Source organism: Oratosquilla oratoria, chromosome 18, assembly GCF_046742065.1.
Source record: "Oratosquilla oratoria isolate Oo_2021 chromosome 18, ASM4674206v1, whole genome shotgun sequence".
NCBI lineage: Eukaryota > Metazoa > Arthropoda > Malacostraca > Stomatopoda > Squillidae > Oratosquilla > Oratosquilla oratoria.
In genome coordinates, this window is record NC_134794.1 from 2,991,338 (window position 1) to 3,006,994 (window position 15,657).

Below are 15,657 nucleotides of genomic sequence, written 5' to 3' on the forward strand. Positions count from 1 at the left end.
GCAGTCTTGATGTGGCCACGGTGCAGTGTAGTTAGGCAATCAATTTATGAGGTTAAGGAGTCTGAAAATACCGAAAAGAAAGAGGGCAGAAATACAAAAAGAAATAAACCTCCAGGCAATCAATGTGAGGATACAACTAGGTTTTGTTTGTGTTGTAACTTGGTAAGAAATACAGGTATTTGTTTTTTGTCGGTTTCATTAGAAGTGAAAAATATTCACTTTGTTTTTTATTATATATATATATATATACATATATATATATATGTAATTGTATATTATTATCATCGGTATGCAGTGTCCTCCTTTACGGAAATTTGGAAATGGCCACCCTAGTGATAGGTGTCATTTGCGACGATTAGTTGTAAGCGAAAATTCATGCGACCCAATTGTTATTGCTGGTTTTCTTTTAGGTTATGCTTTACTGTGCCCATTGTGTTTTGTTTTCGCCGGCACTTGGGGCTTGTTTCAATAAGAAATGTAAACCCATTTTTTATTCTGGTTGCCGCCAGACGATTTTTTTTAGGAAACTCACGGCAGAAGAGAGAGCACCAGGTTGTGTTTCAGCTTATTTTGCATAAAATTCTGAGTAATCCAAATGAAAACTACGTTGTATAGTAGGTTTCTGCGTGATTAATGATTCTGAAACAAGGATACTTCATAAACCGTTTCACCCAACCACCTTTACAGTTTTCAAGGAAGTTTGATATGTTATGTTGGGGAGGCGTATGGCACTTAGTAACGCATTAAAATTTACCAGAAGCCGTATTCCTCAACCCAGCCAAAATCATGGCATTCGATTTTTTTTTCTTTTTAGAAATGTTTATATCTCGAGAGATTAAGAAATGCATATTTCTATAAAGGCTAGTCAACAATTGCACTATGTAACGAATATGATAGTGATATTCTCGAATAAATGATTCATAATGTCTTGGAAATGTGGATACAATTTGTTATTGTTCCTGTAGTTTTTCCATCCACAATGTTTTTTAAACCTTTTATTGAAAAGACTGTTACTATTGTGCGCTATGTATTTGCCAGTATTGGTTGGGTTTTCCTTAAATACTCATTTCTACAAATATCGAATATTATGATGTGATTAATTTTGTTTTCAAAAATTGCATTTTTATAATCAACTATGTCGTAGCGCAACGCATTTCCAACCTTCTCTCAATATGAGTGGGGTTTGGGATAGAAACTAGTTTCAAAGTCACTTAAGATCGTATAAACTACCGCATTGTACAGTATTAGTTTTAAAACATGTTCTGGAATTTTCCATTTGTGGATCTCTTACTAATCTTACGGATTTCGGAGGTTTTTAGATTTCAGAATGTCGGATAAAGGATTCTCAACTGTATTATTTCCTACACCAGTCACCAAGGGAACACAATTCAGAACAACAAATCAAACCAAGTAACATAGTCCATTATACAATGGAATTAAAATTTGTCAAAATAAAATTTTCCTCACAATAATACACACTACTGTACTATACTGCCAAAATTAAACATTGAACAGTTAATGGCTTCTCTATTCCTCAAACTGCACTGACTTTATACCAAATCCAGTAATAAAACACCTATGCCTGCAGAAAACAGGATTATTATCCAAACTACAAATACCCTTAACTAAACCAACATTTGAAATATGAGATGTTGCATGGCAGAGGAACAAAGTTGCCCATGAGGACAGAAGTACTGGAAAAAGGCAGTTCATAAAAACACACTGTGGATTTGAATTTTTATTCCACTGGGTACTGGTGTCTACCACTTACCAGTAGTGGTGGGATTCAGCCAATTTGTATGGGTTTGTAGGAACTTGTTCTTGGAATTTCATGAGCTCCATGAACTGGTTATCAAAAATTGTCTTATACAGGCTATAATACAGCCCAAGTGATTTCTGCATGCTACTGCCACAGTGAGAGAACCTGTTGTCAAAACCTTTAATCCCACCAATGCTTAGCAGATCAGACACACGGGGGAAAGCGTTGGGTTTGGTATAACTGAGTGCTTTCTAGTGTAAGCTCTTCATTTTTTGCATTTACATGAAGCCTCTGGTATATGTATGTATACCTGTAGAGGGAATTGTAATTTTGTCATGGTTACTATTTTTTCTGGTTACTAACATGCATTTTAGAACTACAGTTGTTGCGATATGTTGCTTGTCTGATGACAGCAATATCTCTTAAATGAATAATTTTCCAATTTTTAATTATTGACATTGTTTCACATTTCAGTTTGTAAGAAGAAAGTGCAGTCATGAAGTTTTTGAAAGAAGATCAGAAACGCTTTTATAATGAACAAGGTTATCTCGTTTTGGACTTGTTATCAGAGGAAGAGATTCAAGAACTGAGTGATGAATATGATCGTGTTTTTAATTTACGAAAGCATGAAAATACAGAAGCAACATGGCAAGGTGACTGGAAGAAGGAAAACAAGAAAATGGTTTGTAAATGTACTGTTATTACGTGTCTCATGTCACATGACCATGGTGATTTGGGTCATGACTGCTATTTCAGTGCTCACTGCATGATTACTAAGTCTATATTCAACTAAACACCACATGAGGATGGAACTTTTAATAGTACAATGTTTCGCTTGTTACCGCTTTTTCAAGTACAGTGTACATAGTTGTAATACACATGACTGAGATTAAATAAGAGGAACTGAGGGAGAGAGGAGGGGAGGGGGGTCACTGAATTCTAGGAAAGGTTAAGGAGAAGGTGGACCAAATGTCTGGGAACAGGAAAGGTTAAGGATAAGATGGAACAATTAACTGGGTGAAGGACATTAGCTCACAACCAAGGAACAAAAGGAAGAAAATGAAGAGGGTGAGCAACTGTCTACTGAGAGTGCACAACAACCTTTAGAGGAAAAAGGGGATTTTGGAGGGTAACTAGGGATAGCTTAAAATTTTGTTTTGGCAATGGGTATTAAAGGAATTAGGTGGGGTGAGATATTGAACATGCCCCTATTTTGTTCAGTTGTGTTGGGTCTGTGTATGATGGCTGCATCCAAACATTTTCTCCGGATCTTGTCGGGCTCACATACCAGAGGTTCTGCATTTTCCAGTCCATCAGGTGGTTGCTACTGTTCCTGTGCGCAACACACACATTAATGGTGACATCATGGCGGACATCATATCGATGTTCTTATATCCGGGTTTTTACGAGAATACCGATACGATGTCCACCACGATGTCACCACCAATGTGTGTGTTGCATGCAAGAACAGTAGCAACCACGTGATGGTTAAAACTGTCCCAGCTATGCTCAATAAACTCATCCCTCAAAATCTACCACATTCACACTTGTCCCCTTCTCCTTTGTAAACTGGAACTATACAGGCACTCATCCAGTACTCTCTCCTAGCTTAGACATACATAAAACAATTCCACTAACAAATTCATTATAACAACTGTATCTCCATTTGTCAGGCACTCTGTATGATACCTATTTAACCCAGGTACCTTTCCAGCTCATCATTTTTCAAAGGTCCCCTTGTGCCTCATATTTTCCTATATCTCTTCCATTTTCCTCTCCTATCACAGTCATTTTCTTAGCTGCTCCCACTGCCACAATCAATCCCTTCTTTAAATACTCTACCCATGTTCTCCTTACTACTTTCACTTCCATTATCTGTCCATCTGCACCTTTTAGATTTATCAAAAAATGCATTATTATCAGTGTAATTCTCCTTAATTTTATAACTGAAACTATGCAAATATGGTATTATTACTATCCCATTTTTCCTCACTGAAGGAGGTCAAGTCCATCCATGGGATGCAGATGTTTTCAGACGCCTACACCAGACTTTTACTCAACAAAAAACTGCTAGATGCTTGTGAGGACATCATGGATACCTCAAATATCTTGCTGCATCACACTAAGGCTCATCTTAAGCCCCCAGGAACTGGTTCTCCATTCCCTATGCATCAGGTGAGGATGATGGTTTCCTGGTGAAGTGCTTCATATGTTTTCATATATCAGTTATAGTTGTGATTATGTTTTCTGTATCCAAAATGTATTAAAAAAAATCTTGTGTTAGTGTATTGCTCCTCCCATAATTGACTGTGAAGTTGAAAGCCTCTCCCTGACAAATCCTTGTTCTGCTATTGTCTTTTCGTGTGATATTTCTAAGTGTTGATGCCAAATATTATATACATATACCAAGGGCCCCTTACAAGGGAGTTAGCCAAGTCAAAAGCATAAATCCACTCCCACCCATTTCATCCCCATATACCCCACTTCCATTCACCACCCCCCTCCCTCCCTCTTTTCTTGGCTCCTGAATGCCAAATATTACCAACAAAAATGTGAATAAAAAATATATTAAATGCACTGATAACTCATATTTCCATGTATTTTCTTCTCAGGATTATCATTACTTCCCCTTTGAGAAAGACTCAATGATTGCAGTCTTTATCAGTCTGGACGCCAGTAACACCAGTAATGGAGGCTTGTGTGTTTATCCTGGTTCTCATCTTCTTGGGCCTCAGGAAGACAAAGGCACTCAGTCAGGTTGGCATTATTGTGACCAAACTAAGTTCCCAATTGAAAAAGCTACGCCACTTGCACTTACCAGGGGTCAGGTAAGGTTTTCTCATAATATGACATAGTTTCATGCTTTACATATACTTTTTACATGCTGTTAGTATTTTTTTTTTTTTTTTTTTTTTTTTTTATGGATTATTCTATAATTAGGGATGACCCGTCATCCAGGAGGTGCCAAGATAAGAGGGAGGGTAAAGGGTGGAGGGGAATGGAGTGTATTAAGGATGGAATGGGTGGGAATGGTTTTTATGCCTTTGTTTTTTGGCTACCTCCCTTGGAAGGGGGAAAAAGCCTTTGGTATATGTATATATGTATGTTAGTATTTTTATAACAATTCTATATTAGTACTATAAGAATTAAAATGACATACTTAACTAGTTATTCTCATCAGAGGCAGCAAAATGTTGTCTGTGCAATCCATCCCAGTGATATCCTTACATCTTCTACTTTGATATTTACAAATACTTCTGACCAAGTTTAGGTCATAACTTGACTTCGTAATGCTAGTTCAGCGGCCATTGCTGAACCTCTTGTAACCTTTGACCCCTTGTCATCAAAGTTCTGTGGGAGATTTAACCTCACCTTAATTGAAAGGGGAAATATTGTTAGATGTGATGTAAATTGCCCACATAGATGAAAATTAGAGATGAGAATTACACTAGAATTAATACTCAAGACAAAAAGATTAATCATGAATAATGATAAATCAGCAGTCTGACATCCCTTAAGATGATGATCATCCATGTCTAATGCTACGGCATAAAGTCCATTTCCTTACATGATATTTTCATATGAATACACAGAATGTAATCTTTCTTTACTCATTTTTTCCATGTGCCCAAGCCATCCCAGTAATCTTTCATCAGATGTATCTGCCAGCTCCCTTCCTACTCCTGTTCTCCTTCTCACCGCTTCACTTATCACTCTATCCAACCTTGTGACCCCGAATCTCACACACATTTAAACTTCTCCTTTCAGCCTTTCTTAAATTCCAAGTCACCACCCCATAAAGTGTCATTGGCACAATCCCCTTTCTCTTTGCATCTATTCCCAGATGCATATTTCTCATGATAAAGTTTAATCCATCAAGACCTTTACTTGATCCCCTCACTCTGTTGTTTACCTCCACCTCCATTTAAGAACAGAGAATGAAGGAGACTGCAAGAGACCATAAAGCCTACACTAGGCCACATATTATGATCCTAAATACTTAAAACTTTCCACTTCCTCCAGCCTCTCTTCTCTAATAGTTACTTTCAACTTCCTGCTGCCCTCTCCTCTTGTATATCTCATCACTTCACTTTTACCCACATTTACTTTCAACTTTCTCCTGTCACGTGCCTTCCCAAATTCCATCACTAACTGCCTAATTCCCTCCTCTGGCCCCGCCACAATTGTAGCAATGTACACAAAGAACAACTAACTCACCTCCCACTTCTCTCCGGTATCTCAAACCATCTACAATCTCCCTGGCCTCTCACCTTTACATCTACCTCCCATATCACCTCATCAATGTACATATTGAACAGAGATGATATATTTTGTGTCATGTCATATAATGTTGATGAAGTTTAAGAGTATTGTCATTGCATGTGTGACTTATCTGTTATTATGTCATACGAGTTATAAATTTCTTCAGGAACATCTGTCTCTTACACAACCAAAGAAAGTAATTAATAACATCAAACTAATGTTAGACACTTATTCTATTCTAGGTTGTAGTTTTCTCGTACCTGCTTGTCCATGGGTCATACACCAACGCAAGTGATGGAGTCCGCCGTATGCACCTTATTCAGCTAATGAGTGCAGAAGACAAACCTCTGAAGGACATGCATAACTCTCTCTGCCAAGGCATGGTTCTCCGTGGAGAGAATGTTCATCGGAAAGCAGATATTTCTAAGCGTCATCATAAAGAATAAGAAATTAATTAAATTGTATTTGATGAAATATGTTTTGTATTTACCTAATTGTATTATACGGGAAGGGAGCTATGCTTGTGGTGACCCATCTTTGTATCTTTCAGCATCAAGTTTTTTCTTAAAAATCTTGAATAGTGTTTGCACACACTGTTTTTTTATCTAAATTATTCCAGGTATCCAGTACTCTTCTATAATTATCCTTTTTGAGTTTCTTTTCATGTCATCTTGTTTTTCTATTGTCCCAATTTAGTAAATCATTCCTATCTAGGATTTCCATTTCTTTCATGATTCTATAAATAGCAGATCTCCTCTTTCTCTTCTTTGTTCCAGAGTTGGTAATTCCAATTTGGACAATCTTTGTTCATATGTTAATTTGGATGTAATACAGTTGTGAAAGGTCTTGCAATAGTAAGGAATCATTTCACACAACCCATCTTCAAAACATGTCAACACTCGCCACTACCTGGAGATGTAGCTCCAAGGAGGTGACCCTGAGCCTAAGATTTCTATCAGTTTTGTATTTCTTCTACCTTTTCACATAAGAACTGACAAGTGGCAATTGCTCCTTTCCTGTATCTACAGAAATGTTCCACACCAACACAACAGATATATGATAGCCCGACATTTTCCTCCCAGAGACTAATGTGGGGGTCCAAGAACCATTCTTAACCACTGTGGGGGAGCAGGTTTCCCAACTTTGAAACTCAAGTCAACAGTTATTATCATATAGATGTCATGGGTGGGGGGTGGTTTTTATGCCTTTGTTTTTTGGCTACCTCCCTTATAAGGGGGAAAAAAGCCTTTGGTATATTGTATGTATGCCACCTCTATAAAGCAATAAGTATGAGATTTGTTTGTGTTATACTGGTATTTGCATACATACGAGGGTAAATAAATAAGTTCACATATTTTTTCCAATTTTGTTTTATTCAACTGAAGTGAGCAAAAATAAAGCACTTATTTTTCAACCTAGTTACCATCTTGCTCAATACACTTCTCAAGACAATGTTTCCATCCATGTAAGCCTTCTCTGAAGAACTCAGCAGTCCTCTCTCGAAAGTACGATTTTACAGCATGTTTTAGCTTCATCCATCTTTTCAAAATGGGTTCCTTTTGGCAATTCTTTGAGCTTTGGAAAGTGGAAGTCTGATGAAGTGAAATCTGGACTGTAAGGCGGGTGAGGTAATGTTTCCCATTGGGACTCAAATCACATCCTTTGTAACTCTTGCAAAATCTACTGGTGCCTTGTCATGGTGAAAAAGGATTCCAACATGCAGCTTTCCTTGCCGTTTTTTTTTTTTTTTTCTTGAGGTTTCTCAGATGCTGTTGCCAATAGCAGTAGGTAGTTTGGAAGGAATATGGGATTCAATATACCCAACAGCATCATTCTTTGAACTTTCATCTTATGATTCACCAAGGTTTTGGTGCTGAGAAGATTCCATGGAGGAGTGCAACTGGTTGCTATGGTTGTGGGAGGAGAGATGACTACTGGGCTCGACGTCCACGTGTTGGCAGCTGAGAGAGGTTCAAAGGTGATGACTGCAGCTCCAGAGAGTCAGTGAAAGAGATGGCTACTAGGAGAAGTGGAGATGTTCTTCTTTGGATTCTGTGGTGGCCAGTGGAGAGAGGTGATGTTCTCCCTCAGGTTCATAGGTGATCAGTGGAGAAAAGGTAGAGAGATGCACTCCACTGGGTTCCGAGGCGATGAGTCGAGAGAGGTGATGTTCTTCATGTTCAGAGGTGTTCAGTGCTTCTGACGGGTTCTGTTGCATGTTTTATACCTGCAAGCAAGGTTCGAGGCAGCCTGGCCAGCTCATGTTCTGCTTGCTAATTGGCCACCACTCTTATTGCTCTGGCCATACCTCATGATCGCTCCTTTTGAGTATACAGGCTCAATTGTTCCAGCCGTGCTTGCATTGTGCTGGGAGATTGGCTGCCATCGTTGTGCTTTGATCTGTATCTCATGGTCACTTCTTTCCAGTATACCTAGCATGTGTTATGCATGCTGACTGACTGACTGGCTGAGAGTAAGCTGTCATAAACCACGGAGAACAACTGCCTTACAGAGACCCTTCGCTTATTCAATCAGGCAGCAATTTATTACAACAAATGTTATTTTATAGACAGGTACTCCAACACATGAACAGTACCTGAGCTTCTATTGACCAGCAATTGTTTTATCTGATGAAGATAATGCCAGAGCCTGGAAAATGGTTCCTGGGCTAATCTACAGGCAACTCAATTTACTCCATTACCTCCTTAAAGGTTTAATAAAATATATTAACCAATGGGCATTTTATTATCCTTTTCCATTATATATTTACACTTCTAGAAAACTACATAGTACTTTGCTAGTACTGTATATTGCTGCAAAGGATTGTGTACTTGGCCCATCCACAGAACCTGTCCCCACTACCCCTATGAATTAAATTTTATTGAGTAAAAGGAGATGGCACATAAGGCTAATGAAAGAGTATTGGGATGGTTTGGACACATGGAAAGAATGAGTGAAAAAAGATTAGTATAAGAAGTGTGGAAGGCAGAGGTGGATGGAGTGAACTTGAGGGAATGACCGAGGATAAGATGGATGGATGGGGTAATAGGGACATTGAGCAAGAGGGGAATGTCTGTTGAAGGATGGGAGAAGGCAGAAGATAGGGGTGAGTGGAGAATGGCTGTGTATAGATGATACTGTGATGTAAGGAAGGGAGGGGGTGGGGGTAGGGAGTGGTTATGTATGAATATTTGGATGCAGCCTGAATGGATTTCTCCCCATTTCTTTTTCTGCACGAGGAGACAGAGGGGGGTTTACTGATAGCTTGAAGCAGCCTTACTGTGGATGCGCTGTGTCTTGCTGCATTGCTTTTGACCCAACCAAGGCAGTGGGAGGGATACAAGGATGACCCATCATCCATGATGAACTAAAATGAAAGGGAAGGGTGGTGGATGGGTGTGGGTACTTGTCTTTTGACTTGTTACCTCCCTTATACAGGGGAGAAAGCCTTTGGTAGACACAGAAAAATATTTAATTCACAAAACTTTTAATTTTGCCCCATTTCCATTCAGATTAGTTTGTAAACCAATATTTTGGTCAACTACCAGAGCTAAAAATCTAAATTTCTTTGGTTGAGAACCAAGACGTTCAAGAACTGAGGTTCTACTGGATATATATTGGGGCAAATATAGCTAGAAGTATTACAATAATAATAATAAATACTTTAGTCAATTTGTAATGATACAAATTGAAACTCTTTGTGGATCCAGCTACATTTCTCTACTTACAATCATTCAACTTATTTTTCTCAGTTCCAATGGATTGTTTTGTAAAAAAAATCCCATAAAATACTGTTATGTTAATTATTTTGCTAAACATATGTGCTTAAGAAAGCTGACTCATTTATGATGATTGTTGTATCATGCATCATATGTTACCATTTTTCACATGCAGCCTTTACATACATATACCAAAGGCTTTTTCCCCCTACACGGGGGGGGTAGCCAAAAAGAAAAAGGCATAGAAACCACTCCCACTCATTCCATTTCCTATATATTCCACTCCCCTCCACCCTCCTCCCTCCCTCATATCCTGGCTACTTGGGGTCAAAATCTAGGATGTGACTTGTTCACGCAATTGTCCAATACATGGGCAAAAACATTAATAAATGTAGCCAGCTGTAAGCAAGGTATACTTGTGAAATATCTTATTACTATCACTAAAGTGCCAACTTTTAGACCTGTAGTCACACAGTTTTACTCCCAAATGATGACCCTACTCATTGAATAATCTCAGAGTTGACCCAAAGTGGACAAGGCTGAAATGGTACCCACATAGGGCATGGTTATGTATGACAAATTATATATGGCTATTTGGAAACAATGGAGATCTTAATTTGTTATGAGTCAAAGTTTTCTGTTGGGTTTGCCAATCTAATCCTTTAATGAAAATGAACAAGACCTTCAAATGTCTTGTCATTTTTTTTACTTTTATTATATGTGTACTTGAGACAAATATGAAAAAAAAAATATATATTTTTAATTTTTTTATGCATAATGAGCAAGATATAAAAGACAAGGGAAAGATACTTTGTTAACTTTGCTTCAAACCCTTAATAGTGTGCAGCAATCCCTCTGGTGAAGGGGATGGACATACACCAAATACAGGAACACTGTTATCTACTAAACTTGAGTTAGTGGTGGGACCAATGGCAATAACAGCTATACCAGTCAGATCCACTTTCAACTCTCTCAGGATCGGCAATGTGAAACCAACTCCTGATGGACTAAAAAAGACCATACAAGTAGGAAGCTCATTAGAAGAAACCAGTCTTTGAAGGACTGGTTTCAGTTGATCACTTGCCTTAGTTTCATAGCATGGAATGGCTCGAAAGTCTCTATCCTGGCTGGCCAGTAACCTTGGTAGTTCATCACGCTTTAAGTTACCACAGGGAATAAATAAGGGCTTGTCAAAGGGTTCTGTATTCTCAATTACAAATGGTGCTAACTGGGCAGCATTTCCACACTGTTGACCAACTGGATCCAACTGAAGTAATGACCTTACAGCATCGTCTGTTGCTTTGCCTATGACAAATACTTTCTTGGACCTCCACTCTTGGTGAACAGCAACAGTCAAGGTCTTATAAACCTGAAAAAAGAGCCGTAAAAAAATTACGTTCCCTATTATTAGTACATACATACATATACTAAAGGCTCTTTTCCCCATTATAAGGGAAGCAGCCAAAAAACAAAGGCACAAAAACCACTCCCACCCATTCCATCCCTATCACACTCCACTCCCCTCCACCCTTCTCCTTCCCTCTTATCTATTATTAGTACAACTGAGAAATATATAACCATAATCATAATTTTATGTATCATTATTGAGAGAAAGATAGCTGAGCACCTTAGTACATTGGTACTTGAGGGAGAAGTCAGGACTAGAGATGGTTGAAGGCTTCATTGTGGTAAATTTTTATCAAGGGCATACTACATTATATTTCATGTTTCACAAAATCCTTTATAAGGAGGAATCATCCCAGTATTCTCTGACAATGAGAGTTCATGACATTAACTAAAGCAAATAATTACTGACAACCCAGCTGGGGAACTGCTGCCACATACATTCATGTTGACTTGCTTACACTTGTATATGTTTTATGACATTAAATAAAAAGCAAGATGTGGAAGTTTCAGTTTGGCCAATGAACCATGTATGATTGTGCTTAAAAGATGGAGTCACAGCTGTGGTAAATGAGAGATAAAGGTTATAGTAAATGAGGGCAACAGAAAGATACAATAGCAGAAGTTAAAAGTGATCAACATTCTTTTCCGAGTAGGGATCTGTTCTCCATGTATGCATGTGGCCAGTTGTGCATATCAAAGTTACACTTTCAGACGACTTGAATATTTGTATAAGCTGACAGGGGTTGTTTCACAAATGATCCAACTTAGAGAGGGTCGGGTCACATGAAGAATTGTCACCCCAGAACACCCACATGAAGAATCATCACCCCATGAGATCCCACCTGAAGAACTGTCACCTCATACACCAAATATCAAATGTGGAATAAAGATTCAGTTAGGTTAGGTTGAATTAAGGTTATGATTATTGTCATCAACTTATACAACTGAAGAATCGTAAACCCAGGATGGCCCACATGAAGAACTGTCACCCTAGGACAGCCCACATGAAAACTGTCACCCTAGGACAGCCCACATGATGAACTGTCACACTAGGCCAGCCCACATGAAGAACTGTCACCCTAGGACAGCCCACATGAAGAACTGTCACTCTGTTGAAGTCTGGGGTGACGATTCTTCATGTGATACAGAGGGTCTACTGCATATTCCTTTAAAATATTCACCTCTGCAACGGCCTGTACTGCCCTAGGACTGGTGAAGACAAGCCCAGTATGATCCTGTGGCCTTGTAAGGACATTCTTTAGCTCTTTCTGGCTTGAAAAGGAAAAACTGAGGGCTGGTATCATTTGTGTCTTGAAGCCATGTTGATTTAAAAGATCACTGTACTTTGTGTCCGAGTCTTCAGTTGACTTGATGAGCCACACCACAGTCATCCTAAATTACCTATTAATAGACAGTATATATTAAACACAAACATAAAACATATATATAAACATACCAAAACACCCTTTCCCCATTTTGAAGGGTGTGGCCAAGTCAAAATATATCCACTCTTTACCAATCCCACACCCATTGGAGGGAAGGAGAGAGAGAGAGAGAGAGAGAGAAAAACTAAGCTTCTTGTATTTACCTAGTTGTATTATACAGGAAGGAAGCTATGCTCATGGTGACCCATCTTTGTATCTCTTAGCATCAAGTTTTTTCTTAAAATCTTGTATAGTGTTTGCACACACTGTTTCATTGTCTAATTTATTCCAGGTATCTATCACTCTGTGTGGGAAGCTGTTTTTTTTTTTTTCATTTCTTCTGTAACTATCTTTTTTTAGTTTCTTTTCGTGTCCTCTCATTTTACCATTGTCCCATATTTACAAGTCATCCCTATCTAAAACTTCCATTCCTTTCATTATTCTGTAGATAGTCAGCAGGTCACCTCTTTCTCTTCTCTGTTCCAAAGTTGTGAATGAAAGATTATTCCTTTTCACTGCTTGGACCACTAGCAATGTCACAAGATACAGCACCTCAACAGCAGACCCCACCAGCCTAAACTGGTTTACCCCCACCACTATGAAACTGCATAGTGTAGGCCTCATGGTCTCTTGCAGTCTCCTTCCTTCTTAATTCTTACTTCATCACATGGCAACCCCAACCTATCTTTCACTTGAGAAATTACAGAGCAGACAAGAAGACATCCTTTCAGGCTGCATCAATTACTTGTCCGCTCACAACCACCCTCCACTCATGCCTACCCCTTGTCCTCCCCCTTCCCTGCTTGACAGACACTCCTCTTGAACCCAATGCATCATCAAATCATTGTACATCAGGCATCTGATGGTGCACATGAGAATTTGACTCATATTGAAGGGGAACGTCTGTTGAGCAGGGAAGGGAGAAGGCAAGAGATAGGTGTGAGTGGAGAATGGTTGTACAGCAACTCCTCCTTATATGGTAATTCTATATCCGGTATATTCACAGTTACGGTATTTGGTAATTACTACCCTTGATTCAATTTATGGTAAGAAAAATTCACCGATACGGTATCCACTAGATATTTTGAGGAGGAAAGAGCAGGGAGAAGGTACGTCTGCCATATCCTATTATTACATGTTACAATGGGTTCGGTATACGGTAATTTCAATTTGCGGTAAGGTTTTCAGGAACGCATATGTACTGTATAATGTGGACTTACTGTACATGGACAATGAACCAACTCAGCCCAAAGTTTTTTTTCTCTATTTCTGCATAAGGAGATAAGGAAAGAAGATCATCATGTAAATGAAGTGGTGGGGGTTAACCAACCATATCTATCAGGCCTAGCTGTGGATGTCCTGTGTCTTGCTGCAGTGCTTCTGACCCAGGCAGTGGGTAGGGGATAGGGATGGCCTTTCATCCAAAAGGAGCCAAGATAAAAGGGAAACAAATTAGATAGGTGTACAATGGGTGAGGGGTAGGTGGATGCATTGACTGGCTACATCTCTTATGATGGTGGAGCCTTTTGGTATTCAGATTGAATAAAAGAGAAGAAAAAATATAATATGTGTGTGTGTATGTATATATCTTGAAATGATTATCATGAGGCAGAAATTATATAGCAAAGCGTTAACATTTATGTTTCCAGAAATAAAGCAAGTACACTGATGCGATATGAATTATCTGTCTAGAGAGCTATGAAACCTGAAGAGGAAACCACATTATCCTTTCCAATGTGGAAGGTAAATTTTCTTTTCTCTAAACATTCTGCAAAACATAAAGGAATACGTTGAAAATATCATGACCATGAAATATATCTATCACTGTTTAATATTTGCATTCATTTTGGATACTTTAATATATTCGTACATAATGAGAAGTTACCAGAAGTGTTTGGAGGCCAGGTCCAATTGACCTGCATCAGCTCTTTACAAACATCATTACTATTGGGTAAAATCTCCACAGGGGTCCACCATCCCCACCAAGAATATCAGAAATCAATGTTTTGTATTGTATTTCATGTGAACCTGATGCATTTTTCAACTGCAAATCACTCATTTTCAATTTTTCATAGGGGCACCCCCCATCCCTTGGAGTTAGTGGGAAAACAAATTTATTTTGGTAGAAACAGTATTAAAATAACATGATTAAAAATATAAAATCTTGTTTCTAATATCTTTGAGAAGTAAATTACCCTATTAAACCTTACCTAAGCTAACCTACCTTAATGATGCAAACTTATGTAGTCTGGTTCATAAACTAATAAACTTAGAGGCTGAGTTTGAATGAATGGTGTGACCCCCCCCCCCTCCAAGCATAAACTAGCTGATTGACTGCAAGACCTTAAGACAACACTGCATAAGCACACTACTCACTAGCATATAAGTTGGGAATAAAACAATGGGAGTGTGGATAAACTGGGTAACAATGGGGAGCACATTATCGTAATACATAACAAAAAGAAATTCTGAATCATAAAAACTGGTTTTATTCTGATATCACACAAACACATTTTTCACTTTTCTTATTTGAATTGTCCATATTTTCTATGGTTAGGTTTCATGATCATGTTCAATATCCGTGCTTGCGTGATTCTGGAATTTTACCTAAAAATAATATATTTGAGGAAGATCCCGGTTTAAAGAATGCCTCTGATCAACTGAGCGACGAACAACCACTAGTTATTTTGGTAATAGATGTGTACGTGATCTCTCGGACCAAAGAAACGTCACTGATAGTGATGTTGATTATGATATCAGCATATCACACGACGGCACCAATATGAAAATAAACATTACCATTTGTGATGTAGAAGTTGTGTACAAAATCATATAAACTGGTAAAATTTAATTTATTACCAACTTTCACACCCAAGAGGTGTTAGTGAGATGGAAACCACGAAAGATTGTCTCTTAACCTCCTATTAAATTAAAATAAGTAAGTTTGAAGTTGGTAAGAAAACTCTACCTCTGACGAGACCGGTATCGCTTTGTTGTCATTCATTCATAACTAATAGCAAAGGTGATGTACAAACATGTTTCTTTCGGTGTAAAACCGTATTACAAGCAATTCAAAACAATTACA

The 15,657-nt window shown here is 38.4% G+C and overlaps 2 protein-coding genes across 6 annotated transcripts in view; one reads left to right on the forward strand and one right to left on the reverse strand.

Annotated features, from left to right (window-relative positions):
* The window catches only part of LOC143034981 (phytanoyl-CoA dioxygenase, peroxisomal-like), a 16,277-nt gene extending 7,521 nt beyond the window's left edge, over positions 1-8,756 (forward strand). For 2 of the 3 annotated variants that reach the window (XM_076201348.1, XM_076201350.1), the window contains exons 2-5: positions 2,234-2,441; positions 3,758-3,934; positions 4,372-4,587; positions 6,265-8,756. In XM_076201348.1, coding sequence (XP_076057463.1) covers positions 2,256-2,441; positions 3,758-3,934; positions 4,372-4,587; positions 6,265-6,468 — 783 coding nt within the window. In that variant the 5' untranslated portion in view covers positions 2,234-2,255 and the 3' untranslated portion in view covers positions 6,469-8,756. Of the gene's footprint in view, positions 1-143; positions 163-2,233; positions 2,442-3,757; positions 3,935-4,371; positions 4,588-6,264 lie in introns of those variants that run through there. The other variant, XM_076201349.1, reaches the window with a different exon arrangement.
* Positions 8,757-9,174: 418 nt separating this feature from the next.
* On the reverse strand, positions 9,175-15,657 carry LOC143034983 (uroporphyrinogen-III synthase-like). Of its 3 annotated transcripts, XM_076201352.1 has the most exons (4): positions 15,180-15,302; positions 12,737-13,049; positions 12,330-12,549; positions 9,175-11,110 (listed from the first exon to the last, which is right to left on the reverse strand). In XM_076201352.1, the coding sequence occupies exons 3-4, from the start codon at positions 12,537-12,539 to the stop codon at positions 10,556-10,558; spliced, it is 765 nt and encodes a 254-aa protein (XP_076057467.1). In that variant the 5' UTR covers positions 12,540-12,549; positions 12,737-13,049; positions 15,180-15,302; the 3' UTR covers positions 9,175-10,555. The 3 variants fall into 3 exon arrangements, with proteins under 3 accessions (XP_076057467.1, XP_076057468.1, XP_076057466.1); XM_076201353.1 differs by lacking the exons at positions 12,737-13,049; positions 15,180-15,302 and adding an exon at positions 15,541-15,657; XM_076201351.1 differs by lacking the exon at positions 12,737-13,049 and having other exon boundaries at positions 15,180-15,332.

Coding starts and splice junctions, on each gene's coding strand:
- LOC143034983 (XM_076201353.1), bottom strand. CDS start 12,539: ATGACTGTGGTGTGGCTCATCAAGTCAACTGAAGACTCGGACACAAAG. Junction 11,111..12,329: donor CAGTACAGGCCGTTGCAGAG/GTGAATATTTTA, acceptor CTCTTTTTTCAG/GTTTATAAGACCTTGACTGT.